Raw genomic sequence first — 16,816 nt, 5'->3', positions numbered from 1 at the left:
GTCCACCTGTCTGTCTGGGGTTAATCGGGGTGCATGTCACATACGTAGAAACAACAGTGATTCTCTCACACATTCTTTTCAATTCACACTCACAGTTGTCAGGTGTAAGTCATTAATGTTCTTTCTAAAAAAAATAAAAAAAAATTTGAAATGGAGTTTAGAGTGAAGCCCCAGGAGTTAGGAGAGCGGGTCCCCTGTATCCCTGACTTCATAATTACCAACATTAGCCACTTAATGTGACTGATATCCCTGAACACTTACTGTACACACTCATGGACAGGGTACAAACTCTCCCCCACCCCAGATTTACCCCACATTGTCCCTGTAACCCCCCCAGAGGACCAGCAGAAGATCCCTCTGCCTGGTAGACTTCGGAGGTGAATGGAGTTTGCTCCTGGAGCCACCACGAAGCACGTGCGTCTCAGGGTTCGGTCTTGCATCAGGACTGCAAGTTGCCGTGGTTCCCCAGCCTTGCCCTGCGGGCTCTGGGTCACGTGAGCTGACCTGTGAGGAGTGCGTTATGGGGGCTGGAGTTCTGCACGGCGCTCCTCTCCAGTGCTCAGCACATCTCGTCTTCACTGGAGTTTGACGACGTCCTCTCTCTCTCCCCCTGTCTCTCTTTCTCCCTCTCTCTCTCCCTGTCTCTTTCTCCTCCCCTTTCTCTCTCTCTCTCTCTCTCAAGAGAGTTTCACCCCATTTTACTGAATTTGGAAAACAGTAGAAAAACAGTTTAGCCCAGTCCTGGAGGCCTCCAGTGTCCCCATGATTTTGAGTGTTTAATTTCGGTCTCTGATTGGCTGAAGAGTCTCTACTCCACCAGGACTGGAGTTAAACCTGCAGGGATAGCACCCCCTGCATGGTCTGAAGCCTCCAGTGTAAGCTGCAGCTGATTCTGATGAAGTCTCACAGTTTAAAACGCACTCCTGTCCTCCAGTCACTTGTCCTGTTCTCCGGATACTGTATGGGCAGCCCATCCCAAACTTTCCTTCCAGCCCTACCATAAATGCAGCCTGCTCTTTGTGTTTGTCTGGCATGCCCAGTGGGTGTGGACAGAAGTGGAAGTGCTTGTGGATATAACAGTACAATAGTACATTTGATTTGTTTCTCATGAAATGAGGCTGTTGCTCTTTGATTTGAACTCATTCGCTCCTGTTTCCTCTCTGCAGGTGAGCCGCTACCACCTTCTCACCTGTCTCCTCTGACACCTGATCCAGCCTCCAGAACCTCAGCTCAGACTTCTTCCTTGGAAGGTTTATATGGTAATATGATGTCTGTGGTAACTCCCTTCTGATCACTCACAACCATAGAATCACTGAAACTGCAGAAATAGCTGGTTGATTCTAGAGCACCATTTGTGATGTCATAAACAGAATCATTGGACAAGTGAAGGTGGCCAGCTGGTTCCAGAGCTCCTTTTGTGATGTCAGACTAGAATCATTAGGCCACTGGAAGTGGTCAGCTGGTTCTAGAGTCTGTTGTAGCTAACGGTCTCCTCACTACCTCTGTAATCCAGGGATAGACTACCCCGCACCCCAGGGGCTGCGTTTGACCTACATTTACTGGTCGCTGAAATCCAAGAACTAATTAAAGTTTTAACTGGAATGAAACTTGCTCTTATTCAGAGCTTTAATTTATCAAGCGGGTGGTGAAATAAAGCCCCCCCCCCCCCCAGTTCCTAAATGCACATCAGCACTAATAGTCCTGTCACACTTCCTCATGGTTATAAACCGACATTTGTCATAGGTGACTGTGATGAGATTTATTTTGTGTTTGTGTTCCCCTGGTGACTTCCTTTTTCCAGACGCCCATTTCCTCCTCACCGGGCTGTGCTGATTTGTGGGTCGGTGTGTGAAGTGGTGTGCTTATTGGGTGGGCGTGGCTGAGTGTCTTGGGCATAAGCAGGCTGCTCCACCCCCCTGATGAACTGGGCCTTCGCCCCACATTATCAGATCTCCCAAGACTTAAAAATAATATCATTCTGCACTGAAACTACTTCTGTTTCAGTGTGTTTTTATATTTCATAAATTACCCTCACTGTTCCAGTGTGTATGTTTTATTACATACTGGAAGGGTGTATTTTTTTGCTGATAGTGAAGCTCTTGTTTTGGCTAGTTGGACGGGTCGTAGCTGAGGGCTGTGGAATATTTGGGGGGTCGGCAGGCTGGCTTCAGCTCAACTGAGGAGAGGTGGAATTCCTCGAAACACTCTGGTCTCAGACATACACACACTCATACACACGCACGTACTCACACACGCACATGCACACGCACACACACACACACACACACATCTTTCTCAGCACTTCAGAGGATGTGTGGATGTGTGTGTGGGCTCTGGGCCCTGACTGAATCTCAGAACCTGTCATTGATCAGTATATAATATGGAAGTACAGTAGATCCTTAGTACTGGTTATGGTGATGTGGTGTCTGGCCACCAGATGGCGCTTGTGTGCACATGCACATTGGGAGCACAGTGCTCCCTAGTGGACACTTTGTAAACTACCCTGCAGTGCATTGCATAATTACACACCAGGGATTTATCTGTACAGTAATTACACCTGCATCCAACATGAGTGACACAAAACAGTTGTTTTACAGCGGATCTTAATTTCGTCATTTAGGTGAGCCACAGGTAATATCTGTGCTGAATAAATATTTAGGAATTTCAGATCAGTGGTTGTCCTAACATAGCTATTCTTAGAGTTATAAACCAAAACAATCCATAAACGAGTCCCTGTTTAAAACAACGACAGGTGTTCTAAAGCCTTAGTATGCAGGCCTGCTGGCAGTATGTTGCATTCATAAGGAAACCTTATTGAAACGGCAGTGTTGCAGTAAGAAGCGTAACACTGTAGGTTCGGTGTAATGTAAATAAACTGGTCTACAGACGCCTACCTGGGATTCTGATGCGCAACGTACGGATGCTAAGGACGGCTGTCGTTAGGGAAAGACGCCACTGTTTACAGCCCCAGTTGTTTATGGGAGTAAACCATGTGTGCCGGGCCTGGGAGGAAGGGGTGGGGGGTACATACGCGGTCAGCATGACGACACTTCTGTGGATGCGTCAACGATAAATAAATTTCACTCGGGTTGGAACGACTGGTCTCGCGCGCAGAGGAGAGCGAACACAGCCGCGCGACGGAAAAAGCACAGTTTAATTTGAACGCGTGCGGAAAGAAGAATAAATCCAGAGCAGTGGTTTCCGCGGTGTCTGCGCGTGCAGGAAAGAGGCTAATCCGGAGCGACTGGAAGGCCGACGCGGAGCGCCCACTGGCACGGGGAAAGGGGAGGGAGGGAGGACAGTCTGAAAGAAAGGCAAGACTAAACAAACCGTGAGCGCGTGAATCCGGGGGTCGGCTGTAGCTAATAAGTATCCCAGACCACAACTGGCGAAGAGAAGGAACGGAAAACTGAAGAAGCGGACGCGCTGAAAATAAATAATTAAATCGGAAGTGAGCGTCATCCGCAGTGTGCATCCTTCTCCTTGCATCACCTGCACATCCGAGACAGTGGCAGACGGAGAGGAAAGGGAAGGGAAGAGGGAAATAGGGATACTGCGCGCGAGGACGAGAGGAATATTCCAACATCCCTTCTTTTGTATCACCGGCGGGGTCTCTGTCCGCGCGGCGGGTGCTGAATTTTGTGGAAATGCTGGGTGGCGGTGCAGCGCTGAAGGCTGGCACATGTCGGCACGTTTGAACCAGCCGTCCCCGCCCTGCAAGGTCCACTTCAGCTCGCGCTGATCCTGCAGGACAGGGCGGCTTACGTAATATTGACGGGAACACGGCTAGGGACAAGAAAAGGACCGAAACGCGCAGCAGAAGTGAAACCAGAAATAAGAAACTGCCAAATTCGCTTTAATTTGCAACGTGGTAGAGACTGTGTGCAGGTTTTTAAAGAATGCCAGCATTGCAACATGGAATTGCACAGATTAGTGGATGTAAATAATTGAGTGATGTTTATTCTTAACGTGTTAGGACTACGGAATGTAATTCCCAATATTAGTTTTATGTGTTTGCGTGAGATGTTTATATTTATTCAAACGATAAATATATAAATAAATGCCAAATTTAGGCCGTCGACTGACTGGTGACGCCAATACTGCAAAGCAGTTATTATAGTAATGGACTAGCACATGTGCGGTTAGCTAGCCTACATCTCTATGAGGAGATACGGAAATATAAAATAAGTCTTTATCCGCGCGTTGGTTCTTTTTTTAACATAAACCTCTTCCTTGGTCTTTTGAAACGCACATTTAAGGGAGTCGTAGGGACCTTAGGTTATTTCCATCGCGTTCATTCCGTACCCGTCTAATGCTGCTTGTGGTTCTGAGGCTGTCTCGCGACGTTGCTGCTCATTGCTTCCCTCCGCGTGCGCGCGTCTGGGCGTCCCGTGCAATTCTGTGCTTCTCCGGCAATTCCAAAGTTATCGGCGTTTATGTTGCTCACACTTTGAACAGAAATAAAGGAACTTCTCCCGTCGGCGGTGCATCGCCTCCCCTCTCCTACGTGCCGCGCCAGCTGCAGCCATGGAGACCACGAAACTGCCCCCGTCCAGCCCGTCCTCGCCTACTACGGGCTTCTCGGTGCCGAGCGCGGAGAAGGTGGACGGGTTCCCGCGGCGGTCGATGCGCAGAGCGCGCCAGCGCAGGTCGCACAGCTCCTCGCAGTTCCGCTATCAGAGCTCTCAGGTGGAGCTGACGCCGCTGCCGCTGCTCAAAGGTAAGGCCTTCACGCGCTGAACGTCGCCGAACAGCTGTCCTCATCCCCGCCCCTTTTAGTAATCTTATCTAATATTCAGTCCTGATTTCCAGGTCGCTGTTGTGTTGTTTTAACACGTTTATATTTACGTCCCTGTGTCTCTATGAGCCCCATATGAATCTGTGGTACAGCCGTGAGCTGATTGGTGCAGCTGACTGGACTGCCAGGAATGGTCTGACTCTTTTAGGGGTCTTTCAGTGCAGGTGCGGGATCCATGCTAAAAAGCGTTAGCTCAGCTGAAGTGAACCCGCCACGCTCTGTGCCACCATGTGCTCTGTGTGTATGGGACCTCAGAGCCCAAACTCTCCCTGTGTGTGCTGATCTCTGAGAGCAGCTCCATAGAGCAGCAGTCCTGTCCAATCCGTACCCAGCATGCCGAGCGGCAGCCCTGTCCGATCTGTATCCACCATGCCGAGTGGCAGCCCTGTCCGTTCCGTACCCAGCATGCCGAGCGGCATCCCTGTCCTCCTCTGTCCATCTGGCAGCTGTTCATGCAGCCCTGGAGATCAGCACTGACAGCTCTGTGTTTAAGGGACAGAGTGGGGGGGCCTGGGGGGGCCTGGGGGGGCCTGGGGGGGCCTGGCCCCTCCCCTAATTACAGGGGCACTGTGAGTTATTACCCCCGTTTGGCCATTCATGTGTGTGTGTGTGTGTGTGAGTGTGTGTGTGTGTGTGTGTTTGCCCAAGTGCACACCAGTATATGTGTACATGTGCATGCACGCCTGTGTGTGTGTTTGATTGGCTGTTACTGTGCATGATTTTGTGGGGACTGGAATCCTGTTGAGCCAAAAATATTCCTGACACCCCAACAGAGTCACCTGCAGGAGGAATAATCTGGAGAGGGGGGGAGGAAAGGAGGAAGAGAGGGAGCAAGAGATGATGTCACCCCGTAACTCAGATCTCTCTCTCTCTCTCTCTCTCTCTCTCTCTCTACTCTTTCCCCTTCTGTCTTTCTCCTAGGCACAATCACAAATGTGCAGGCATTCACACGTGTGCACACACACACACACACACACCCTCATATATGCGCACACACACACACACACACACACACAAGGAAATGCATGCAGATGCACACATCAGTATATATATCCCCCTGCCCTGTTGGAAGTTATCATGAGGTAATAATAATGAGGTGATGTGTTCATATAGTATTGTGCATTTCAGAAACAGGTTGTGTCTCCAGATGAGTAACCATTTAATACTGTTTATGTGGTCTTCTGTCTGACCCAGTGAAGCTTGCGTGTCTGTGTATACCTGTGTGTGTGTTCGTGCGTGTTTGTGTGTGTGTATGTTTTTTATCAGCCAATGGGAGCCCTCTCCAGCGACTGTGACCGACTCCTCCCCTTTCCAGCTGCTGAGAGTGTGACTCCTTTCCAGTGGCTGTATCTAACTCCGCCCTGACTCCGCCCTGTCCCCGCTGCAGTGTGTGAATCCTCCCCTCTCTAACTCCGCCCTGACTCCGCCCTGTCCCCGCCCCAGACGTTCCCGTGGCCGAGCTGCACGAGCTCTTCTGTAAGAAGCTGCAGCAGTGCTGTGTGCTGTTTGACTTCCTGGACTGCGTGGCAGACCTGAAGGGCAAGGAGATCAAGAGGGCGGCGCTGAACGAGCTGGTGGAGGGCCTGGCCACCGGCCGCGGCGTGCTCATCGAACCCGTCTACCCAGAGGCCGTCAAGATGGTGAGAGGGAGAGAGGGAGGGAGGGAGGGAGGGAAGTGGGAGAGATAAAGGAGGGGGGGACCAGAGGGAGCGAAGTAGAAAGGGATGAGGGAGGGAGGGATGGAGAGAGAGAAAGGGAGAGGGATGAGGGAAGAGAGAAGAAGAGACGAAGGCAGGCGTTTTACCTCTCTCTCTTCCCTGCAGATCTCGGTGAACATCTTCCGCACCCTGCCGCCCAGCGAGAACCCCGAGTTCGACCCCGAGGAGGACGAGCCCACGCTGGAGGCGTCCTGGCCTCACCTGCAGGTACACCTGCTGGCCCCTCCCACTGCGCACCTGCTGGCCCCTCCCACTGCGCACCTGCTGGCCCCTCCCACTGCGCACCTGTACAGGGCCCTGCCCCTCACCTGTACAGGGCCCCTCCCACTGCACACCTGTACAGTCACACCTGTCCTCTGCTCCCTGCAGCTAGTGTACGAGTTCTTCCTGCGGCTCCTGGAGAGCCCGGACTTCCAGCCCTCTTTGGCCAAACGCTACCTGGACCAGAAGTGTGTCCTACAGGTAGGGGGGGGGGTGGGGAGTGGGGAGGAAGAGAGAGGGAGATACTTATTACTGTATCTGTTCTGGACACTTTACTTTTGATGACTCTGGACATCTAATGTTCTCTGCCTGTCTGTCTGTCTGTCTCTGCCTGTCTGCCTGTCTGCCTGTCTGTCTCTATACGCCTGGGTCCATCTGTGTGGGTCTGCATGGTCTCTACGCAGCTGCTGGAGCTGTTTGACAGCGAGGACCCCAGAGAGAGGGAGTACCTGAAGACCATCCTGCACCGCGTCTACGGAAAACTACTGGGGCTGCGAGCTTACATCCGCAAGCAGATCAACAACATCTTCCTCAGGTGTGCACCATCCTCATCCTCACATGGAATGTGAATGTAAGCTGTGTAAGAGCATCTGCTAAATGTCTGCAAACTGTATTGTTACGGAAAACATGAATGAGTACATTCTCTCTCTCTCCCTCTCTCCCTCTCTCCCTCTCTCCCTCTCCCCCTCTCCCTCTCTCCCTCTCTTCTTCTCTCTGCAGGTTTATTTATGAAACAGAGCGTTTTAATGGAGTTGCTGAGCTCCTCGAGATTCTGGGCAGGTACACACACACTAACACACACACACACACACACTCTGTCCCTCTCACTGAAAGATGCGGACACCACAGTGCGCACATCTTAGTGAATCAGGGGGAGGTAAGGATGAAGAGAGTGAGTGAGACAGGAGCTGGAGGGGGGGGGGGGTGCTGTTTTATTCTCATGTGGTTATTTATGGCACCACCCACATGGACCCTGTCACTGAGACATAAGGGGGGGGCGAGAAAGGGATTGAATGGTTTGCCATTTCTCTCTCTTTTTCTCACCCTCTCTCTCTCTTTCTCTCCCTCTTTCTCTCTCTCTCTCTCCCCTCCCTCCCTCTCTTTCTCTTTCTCTCTCTCTCTCTCCCTCTCCCCCTCTCTCTCTCTCTCTCCCCCCTCCCTCCCTCCCTCTCTCTCTCTCCCTCTCCCTCTCTCTCTCTCTCTCTCTCTCTCCCTCTCCCCCTCCCTCTCTCTCTCTCCCCCCTCCCTCCCTCTCTCCCCCTCTCTCTCTCTCTCTCTCAGCATCATTAATGGCTTCGCCCTGCCACTGAAGGCGGAGCATAAGCAGTTCCTGGTGCGCGTGCTGATCCCTCTGCACACCGCCCGCTCCCTGTCCATCTTCCACGCACAGGTCAGTACGCCCTCCGCCCGCTCCCTGTCCATCTTCCACGCACAGGTCAGTACGCCCTCCGCCCGCTCCCTGTCCATCTTCCACGCACAGGTCAGTACGCCCTCCACCCGCTCCCTGTCCATCTTCCACGCACAGGTCAGTACGCCCTCCGCCCGCTCCCTGTCCATCTTCCACGCACAGGTCAGTACGCCCTCAGCAAATCAGTACTCCCCACCACCAATCAGTACGCCCCAATGGCAAACAGTACTCCTCTCAGCCAATCAGTACGCCCCACCACCTAACAGTACTCCTCTCAGCCAATCAGTACGCCCCTCAGCCAATCAGTACACCCCACCACCTAAGAGTACTCCTCTCAGCCACGCCCCACCACCTAACAGTACTCCCCTCAGCCAATCAGTACACCCCACCACCAAACAGTACTCCCCTCAGCCATTCAGTATGCCCCTCAGCCAATCAGTACACCCCACCACCTAAGAGTACTCCTCTTAGCCAATCAGTACGCCCCACCACCAAACAGTACTCCCCTCAGCCAATCAGTACACCCCACCACCAAATAGTACTCCCCTCAGCCAATCAGTATGCCCCTCAGCCATTCAGTATGCCCCTCAGCCAATCAGTACACCACACCACCTAAGAGTACTCCTCTCAGCCAATCAGTACGCCCCACCGCCAAACAGTACTCCCCTCAGCCAATCAGTACACCCCACGATCAATCAGTACGCCCCACTGATAATCAGTATGCCCCTCAGCCAATCGGTACAATCAGTCCCTCTTCAGCAGTCTAGTAACCGGCAGCCGAGACTAATCAACCTAGTGATGTCACAACCTAGCTTGTTCCAAGATGGCTGCACCCTAGTGCCAGTAGCTGCAAAAAAGAGCGCTAACTTTAGTTTATTTTTCTAGCAAATGCTGGTCAGTTTCAGGCCTGTGTGTTTCTCATCATGCTCTTACACATTTTCTGGTGCGAGCTGTACAGCGTCTTTCCCTTAACTGCAGTACCCCTTGTCCTCCACTAGAGGCAGATCATGCCACAAAACATGACCTGCTTTATTGAGATTCCTAATTTCATAACTGCCTACAAATTCATTTTCATTTATGAAGATACTACAGGACATAATTTAATTTCAATTTAAATTAGGTCCTATAATGCACTCATATAATTGCCACAGGGAGTTTTTCCTTGCCACTGTTGCCTTAGACTTGCTCCTGTGGGGGTTTAGGCCAGGGCTGTCTGTAAAGCGTATTGTGACAACTGCTGTAAAATACACCATACAAATAAAATTTGATTGAATTTGATATCTGATTTAGTGTGTGTGTGTTTTAGAGCATAATGCAGTACTGTTGGACTGGAGATTTAAAAAAAAAAAAACAGAACTAAAAACCCAGAGGCTGGGGGCTGCTGGTCAGGGTCAGGGTTAGGGTTATGGTCAGGGTTAGGGTTGGTCTCCATGCTGTGGTGCGTGTATGAGCAGCACGGCTCTGTTGCAGACCGGAAGGGGTTCAGCCGTACTGGGGTGACTGACGGGTGTGAGCTCAGGGGGCTGAGGCTGGGTTCTGTTCTGTGACCCGTCCCTGACTCCTCAGCAGCAGGCTCAGCTGACAGGAAGACGCTCGCGCGGGTTCAGCTGTTGCCATGGCGCTCACTTCTCCTCTGGGGCAGGGTCTGTCTGTCTGTGTGTGTGTGCGTGTGCGTTTTGATTGTGTTGTGTAGGCAATGTGTGTGTGTGTGTGTGTGTGTGTGTTGTGTATGCAGTGTGTGTGTATCCCAAGTTCTGTTAGAGCTGCTGCTTTACTGTGAAGCTGCATATCTGCCCTACATTCCCCAGCATGCATTATTCAGAGCAGCCAGCCTGACAGCCAGTGCATAGCTAATGCCCATGCCACATTAAAACACTCTATACACTGGCATAGCTAATGCCCATGCCACATTAAAACACTCTCCCTACACTGGTATAGCTAATGCCCATGCCACATTAAAACACACTATACACTGGCATAGCTAATGCCCATGCCACATTAAAACACTCTCCCTACACTGGCATAGCTAATGCCCATGCCACATTAAAACACTCTCTCTACACTGGCATAGCTAATGCCCATGCCACATTAAAACACTCTATACACTGGCATAGCTAATGCCCATGCCACATTAAAACACTCTATACACTGGCATAGCTAATGCCCATGCCACATTAAAACACTCTATACACTGGCATAGCTAATGCCCATGCCACATTAAAACACTCTGTACACTGGCATAGCTAATGCCCGTGCCACATTAAAACACTCTATACACTGGCATAGCTAATGCCCGTGCCACATTAAAACACTCTATACACTGGCATAGCTAATGCCCATGCCACATTAAAACACTCTCCCTACACTGGCATAGCCAATGCCCATGCCACATTAAAACACTCTATACATTGGCATAGCTAATTCCCATGCCACATTAAAACACTCTCTACACTGGCATAGCTAATGCCCATGCCACATTAAAACACTCTGTACACTGGCATAGCTAATGCCCGTGCCACATTAAAACACTCTATACACTGGCATAGCTAATGCCCGTGCCACATTAAAACACTCTATACACTGGCATAGCTAATGCCCATGCCACATTAAAACACTCTCCCTACACTGGCATAGCCAATGCCCATGCCACATTAAAACACTCTATACACTGGCATAGCTAATGCCCATGCCACATTAAAACACTCTCCCTACACTGGCATAGCTAATACCCATGCCACATTAAAACACTCTATACACTGGCATAGCTAATGCCCATGCCACATTAAAACACTCTCCCTACACTGGCATAGCTAATACCCATGCCACATTAAAACACTCTCTCTACACTGGCATAGCTAATGCCCATGCCACATTAAAACACTCTCCCTACACTGGCATAGCTAATGCCCATGCCACATTAAAACACTCTCCCTACACTGGCATAGCTAATGCCCATGCCACATTAAAACACTCTCCCTACACTGGCATAGCTAATGCCCATGCCACATTAAAACACTCTATACACTGGCATAGCTAATGCCCATGCCACATTAAAACACTCTATACACTGGCATAGCTAATTCCCATGCCACATTAAAACACTCTATACACTGGCATAGCTAATGCCCATGCCACATTAAAACACTCTATACACTGGCATAGCTAATGCCCATGCCACATTAAAACACTCTCTACACTGGCATAGCTAATGCCCATGCCACATTAAAACACTCTATACACTGGTATAGCTAATGCCCATGCCACATTAAAACACTCTATACACTGGTATAGCTAATGCCCATGCCACATTAAAACACTCTATACACTGGTATAGCTAATGCCCATGCCACATTAAAACACTCTATACACTGGTATAGCTAATGCCCATGCCACATTAAAACACTCTCCCTACACTGGCATAGCTAATGCCCATGCCACATTAAAACAATCTACTCTGTACACTGGCATAACTAATGCCCATGCCACATTAAAACTCTCTGCTCTGTACACTGGCATAGCTAATGCCCATGCCCCATTAAAACACTCTATACACTGGTATAGCTAATGCCCATGCCACATTAAAACCCTGTACATTGTGGCATAGCTGGAGGTAACATACAGGTCCAACAGAAAACAAGCCAGCTCCACATCGCTTTTTGTCCCCTTGGATGTCAGCTGATGTGTTTTTGTTTTTCCAGCTGGCGTACTGTGTGGTGCAGTTTATGGAGAAAGACGCCACCGTCACGGAATACGTGAGTAAGCTGTTCCCCCTTCTCACTCCGCAGGAAGGCAGACTCACCTGCAAGAACGATGGCAACACCTGCGCTGCTGTTTATTTAACCCATCAGACAGTCAGACCTTATTCTAGTGCTGCGCCATTTACAAAGTATCGCCCTACACCACGATTTCAGGGGTTTAGGATGCAGAATTCAGGCATTTAGGATGCAGACTTCAGGGGTTTTGGATGCAGAGTTCAGAGTTCAGGGATTTAGGATGCAGAGTTCAGGGATTTAGGTTGTGAATTATGTCATTTCCTGTCTCTCCTTCCCTCTCAGATAATCCGCGGCTTGCTGAAATACTGGCCGAAGACCTGCACTCAGAAAGAGGTGAGAGAGCAGGCTGGAGCTCACCTGTGGCCTTACCTGCTGGGCTGCACTGGGCGGGGTTACAGGTGCTCTTATCCGATTGGGTCATTGATGAACCTGAGCAGGTGTTCAGGGTTCAGGTACATCCAGGAGTCAGAATATCTCTGCTTGAATAAAGTTACCAGGTGGGTTTAGAGTTCTATGTTTTAGGTAAATTCAGGGTTATTTGACTTTACCAGGTAGGTTCACGTAGGGGTATGTTGAAAGCAGGTGTTGCCAGTGTGTGCGGGAAAGTGGGCGTGGCCTGTGAGCAGGGGTGTGTCTGCTGCAGGTGATGTTCCTGGGGGAGATGGAGGAGATCTTGGACGTTATTGAACCCTCGCAGTTCCTCCGGGTCCAGGAGCCACTCTTCAGACAGATCGCTGCCTGCATATCCAGCTCACACTTCCAGGCACGACCATGCTCCTCCCCTTTCACCGCTCCATCCCTCTTTCCCCCCCCTCCTCCTCTCTCTGTCAGGGCCTCACTGACTCACCCTCCTGCCCTCTCTCTACAGGTTGCAGAGCGGGCTCTGTATTTCTGGAATAATGAGTACATCCTGAGCCTGATCGAGGAGAACTGCCAGGTCATCCTGCCGCTGGTCTTCAGCACGCTCTACAGAGTCTCCAAAGAGCACTGGAACCAGTCAGTGCTCCCCTCTGGCACTTTCAGCATCCCCACATACACCATCACTCATACAACATCACTCTCATTCAACATCACTCACATTCAACATTACTCATACAACATCACTCACATTGAACATTCAACATCACACATAAAACAGACAACATCACTCATTCAACATCACTCACGTACAACATCACTCATACAACATCATTCACATAAAACAGACATTCCTCACATACATCACTCATTCAATATCACCCACATTGAACATTCAACATCACTCACTTAGAACACTCAACATCGCTCTCAAAACATGTAACTGCTGAAAAGCCATTGGCTTATTGATGGCGTAGAGATGTGTAACAGTGGGAGTGAGTTATGTGGGTGCTGCAGGTGTAGGCTGTGTGTGGAGTTCAGCCTGTCTCTCTCTCTCCCTCAGGACCATCGTGTCTCTCATTTATAACGTTCTCAAGACCTTCATGGAGATGAACAGCAAACTCTTCGACGATCTCACCGCCTCTTACAAAGTGGAGAAGCAGAAGTGAGCAGTTTCCCACAGCTTGTACTACAGAGAGTGTGTGTGTGTGTGTATGTGCAATGCACTATTGGTGTGTTTGTCTTAAGGAGACACTAGTGTACATATGAATGTGACACCATTCCTCTCTCTCTCTCTGTCCCCCCCTCTCTTTCTCCCTCCCTCTCACCCCCTCTCTCTCTATCTCCTCCCCTCCTCCCCCCCTCCCCTCTCTCTCCCCCTCCTCCCCCCCCCCCCTCAGGGAGCAGCAGAGGGACAGGGAGAGGGTGGAGTTATGGAGGGGGCTGGAGGAGCTGGAGGAGAGGAGGCTCCAGACCCTGCAGGAGGTCAGCCTCAACCAGAGAAACCTTCAGGATCACCCCGCCCCCTCCCAGCCAGGCCCCGCCCCCTCCCAGCCTGACCCCACCCACACTGACCCCACCCAGCCCGACCCAGTGCCCAGCAGCACCAGCGCCACCTAGAGCACCCTGCCCAGTCCTGCACATACTGCAGACCTCCTACTGCACACTACACACTACACACTCTCACACTTAGAGAACATACAAACAACACTACAGACCTCCCACTACACACTACACACTCTCACACTTAGAGAACATACAAACAACACTGCAGACCTCCCACTACACACTGCACTCTACACACTCACACACTTAGAGAACATACAAACGACACTACACACCTCCCACTGCACACTGCACACTACACACTTACACACTCACACACTTCGAGAACATACAAACCACACTACAGACCTCCCACTACACACTGCACACACACACACACACACTCACACACACACACACACACTCACACTCACACACTACACACACACTCACACACACACACACACACACACACTACACACACACACACAGGTGGAATCTAGAACGTCCATCCATTCTGTTCCAGTTCTGACCCAGTCCTTACCCAGACCCGGCCAAATTGACTTTTTTTTCTCTGAAAATAGAAGAGGAACAACGCTTAAAAAGGGATAAACTTTCTTGTTTTTTTCTTCTACTGCTACTACCACTACCAGTAATGTTTTATATACATGTATATGAGTGCAGTGTCTGTGGGCCTTCTCTGTAGCCTTCTCTGCAGTGTCTGTGGGCCTTCAGTGTCTGTGGGCCTCCATTACCCCAGCATTGCGTGCTGCTATTCAAACCTGTATCCATGTGAGAATTTCAGTCTGTCTAAACCCCTGAATGAGGTCTGACCAAGCCAGTGTTAGAGAGAGAAAAAGATGTGTTACATTAGCAATATTGTTCTTTGTTTTTAATTAAGTCTGTGATGGAGGTAGGGGCGGAGCCAGAGAGGCTCTCCCCGCCCCCCTCTGTTAAGTAGCCAATCGACACATTTTGTCAGTGCCTCTGACCAATGATTTGCCAGTTTGAAATTTTAAATTTGCACTCATTTCACTGTTATTATTTTTTTTTAATGGTTTTTGTTAGTTTGTTGGCTTGCTCACGTGGCGTAATCATTCTGAAGCTGGTTTGTGTCTGATCCCCGATCAGGGTGTGGAAACAGGTTAAAGGGGAGGATTGTAATGCTGTCAGTGATTCATTGTTTTTGTGACTCATTCACACGTATTTGCACTTGTACGTATTTGAGTGAGTGAAAGTGTGTGTGGTGTGTGCGCGTGCATGCACGTGTGTGTATGTGTGTGTGTGTGTGTGTTTGCTAATGTGTGTGTATGTCTGTGTGTGTGTGTGTGTGTGTGTGCGTGTGTGTGTGCATGTGGATAGGCATATCAGGTTGAGGGAGACAGATGGAACGTGTGTATTTCAGTAAGCTCTGGGGGGGGGGGTAATATGAGGGAGAGATGGTGTTATTCTGGGATGGCAGCAGACTGATCAGCTTCTGTTGCTCCTCCATAACACCTGTTTGCAAGAACGCAGCTCTATTTAGAATGTAATATTTCTGACTGTGTTTCTGCCATATTTTAGCTGGTAGTCTTCATTGTCATCTCGCTGATTTTCAGGTCAAAACCATGCCTTGTTCACTCACTGTCTGCTTTAGCCACACTGACACATGTTGCTTTTTTTAAATGAGCATCATTAGGATTTGCTGGCTCATAATCAGATATATCATTACGAATGCAGTATGAAGTATGATATCAGAAGGAGGGTTGTGGGGTCCTATCACAGTGCAGTATGAAGTATGATATCAGAAGGAGGGCTGTGGGGTCCTATCACAGTGCAGTATGAAGTATGATATCAGAAGGAGGGCTGTGGGGTCCTATCACAGCTCTGTAGCGCCATCTGGTGCCCAAACCACGCACAACCTCAGCTGTTATTTTCGCTGGAAGAAGGGCGGGGCAGAAGAAGGGTGGGGCAGAAACGAAGCACACCAGATGTGCTGAACTGAGACCTGGAAGGCTGGGGTGAGTGCTTTGCTTTTTAAAATAAACCCACTTTTCATTTAAAATACTCTTCTTGAGCAGAGATAATGGATTGCTACTGGATCTCTGCAGTAACTCACTTGAAATTTTGGCCTTTAGGGTGATGTTAGTTACTCTGATTAATCTAAGATGCAAAGGACCCTACGCTTATATTTGGGTTACCATGGTAATTTTTCTCTGGTTAAGTATGTCCACTTATGTTTTACTTTTAGTTTTAGAAATTTGTTTTTACTTACAAGTAAATCCACTGCTTTGTTTTTTTTTGTTTTTCTTTTATTTGCCCATCTGGTTTAGTGATGAATTCTTTGGACCCTCCCCCCTAAATAAGAGGTCAGGACATTGGGACGCGGAGCTGTCACTCACATGGGTCGCCCTATGTTTATCCTGCAGGTGTACAGAACTGTCTGGGATGATGCCGCTCACTGGTTTGATTAATTTGAGCTGTATTTCATTAAACTTCTGGTTTACGAACACTGGGGTCCTGTTGAGTCCTTCTCACCCTGGCTGGCTGGCAGGATCTGCACTGTGACTCCGAACACCTGGACTGCAAGGTGACTGCCAGGTGTAAAACCATAACATAGCATAATGACGAGAACAAGGCCATTCAGCCCAACAATGCATGCCATTTTTTTTCAAATTGAGAACATTTCAATTTGGTTCCCATGAAGTAATACTGGCTATTTTTTAAGTTTTACAAATACAAATGTTAACAGAAATACTGCAGACACTGCAGCTGTCCAGGACTGGAGTTAAACCTGCAGACATTGTGGGGAAACCTAGAAACCTATTTAAAATACTTTAATTCTGTAGACATCGTAAAACAACTTTTAAAACATGTACCTTCAGCAGTGTTTGTTGCAGAAGGAACCATCAGGCTTCCCTACAGGATTAGCAGGGTTGCTTTAAAAGTGGCATTTGCACCAGGTCTGGCAGGAAAG

General features: G+C 49.4%; 1 protein-coding gene across 1 annotated transcript; it reads left to right on the top strand.

The window, feature by feature from the left end:
* Window positions 1-2,121: 2,121 nt before the first annotated feature.
* Window positions 2,122-16,349, top strand: LOC118236725 (serine/threonine-protein phosphatase 2A 56 kDa regulatory subunit beta isoform-like). Its single transcript, XM_035435308.1, has 13 exons — window positions 2,122-4,720; window positions 6,242-6,438; window positions 6,622-6,723; window positions 6,886-6,978; window positions 7,182-7,312; window positions 7,498-7,557; window positions 8,059-8,167; window positions 11,884-11,937; window positions 12,241-12,291; window positions 12,602-12,721; window positions 12,827-12,954; window positions 13,379-13,480; window positions 13,716-16,349. The coding sequence occupies exons 1-13, from the start codon at window positions 4,528-4,530 to the stop codon at window positions 13,933-13,935; spliced, it is 1,560 nt and encodes a 519-aa protein (XP_035291199.1). The 5' UTR covers window positions 2,122-4,527; the 3' UTR covers window positions 13,936-16,349.
* Window positions 16,350-16,816: the final 467 nt, after the last annotated feature.

The sequence above is a fragment of the Anguilla anguilla genome, chromosome 9 (genome assembly GCF_013347855.1).
Source record: "Anguilla anguilla isolate fAngAng1 chromosome 9, fAngAng1.pri, whole genome shotgun sequence".
NCBI classification, from domain to species: domain Eukaryota; kingdom Metazoa; phylum Chordata; class Actinopteri; order Anguilliformes; family Anguillidae; genus Anguilla; species Anguilla anguilla.
This window is presented reverse-complemented; position numbering and strand designations above follow the sequence as displayed.

What these genes read in the sequence shown, in the direction of transcription:
- LOC118236725 (XM_035435308.1), top strand. Translation starts at nt 4,528, where the DNA reads ATGGAGACCACGAAACTGCCCCCGTCCAGCCCGTCCTCGCCTACTACG. An exon ending in TATCCAGCTCACACTTCCAG is followed by an intron (nt 12,722 to 12,826) that starts GCACGACCATGC and finishes CTCTCTCTACAG; the next exon opens with GTTGCAGAGCGGGCTCTGTA. An exon ending in TCCAAAGAGCACTGGAACCA is followed by an intron (nt 12,955 to 13,378) that starts GTCAGTGCTCCC and finishes TCTCTCCCTCAG; the next exon opens with GACCATCGTGTCTCTCATTT.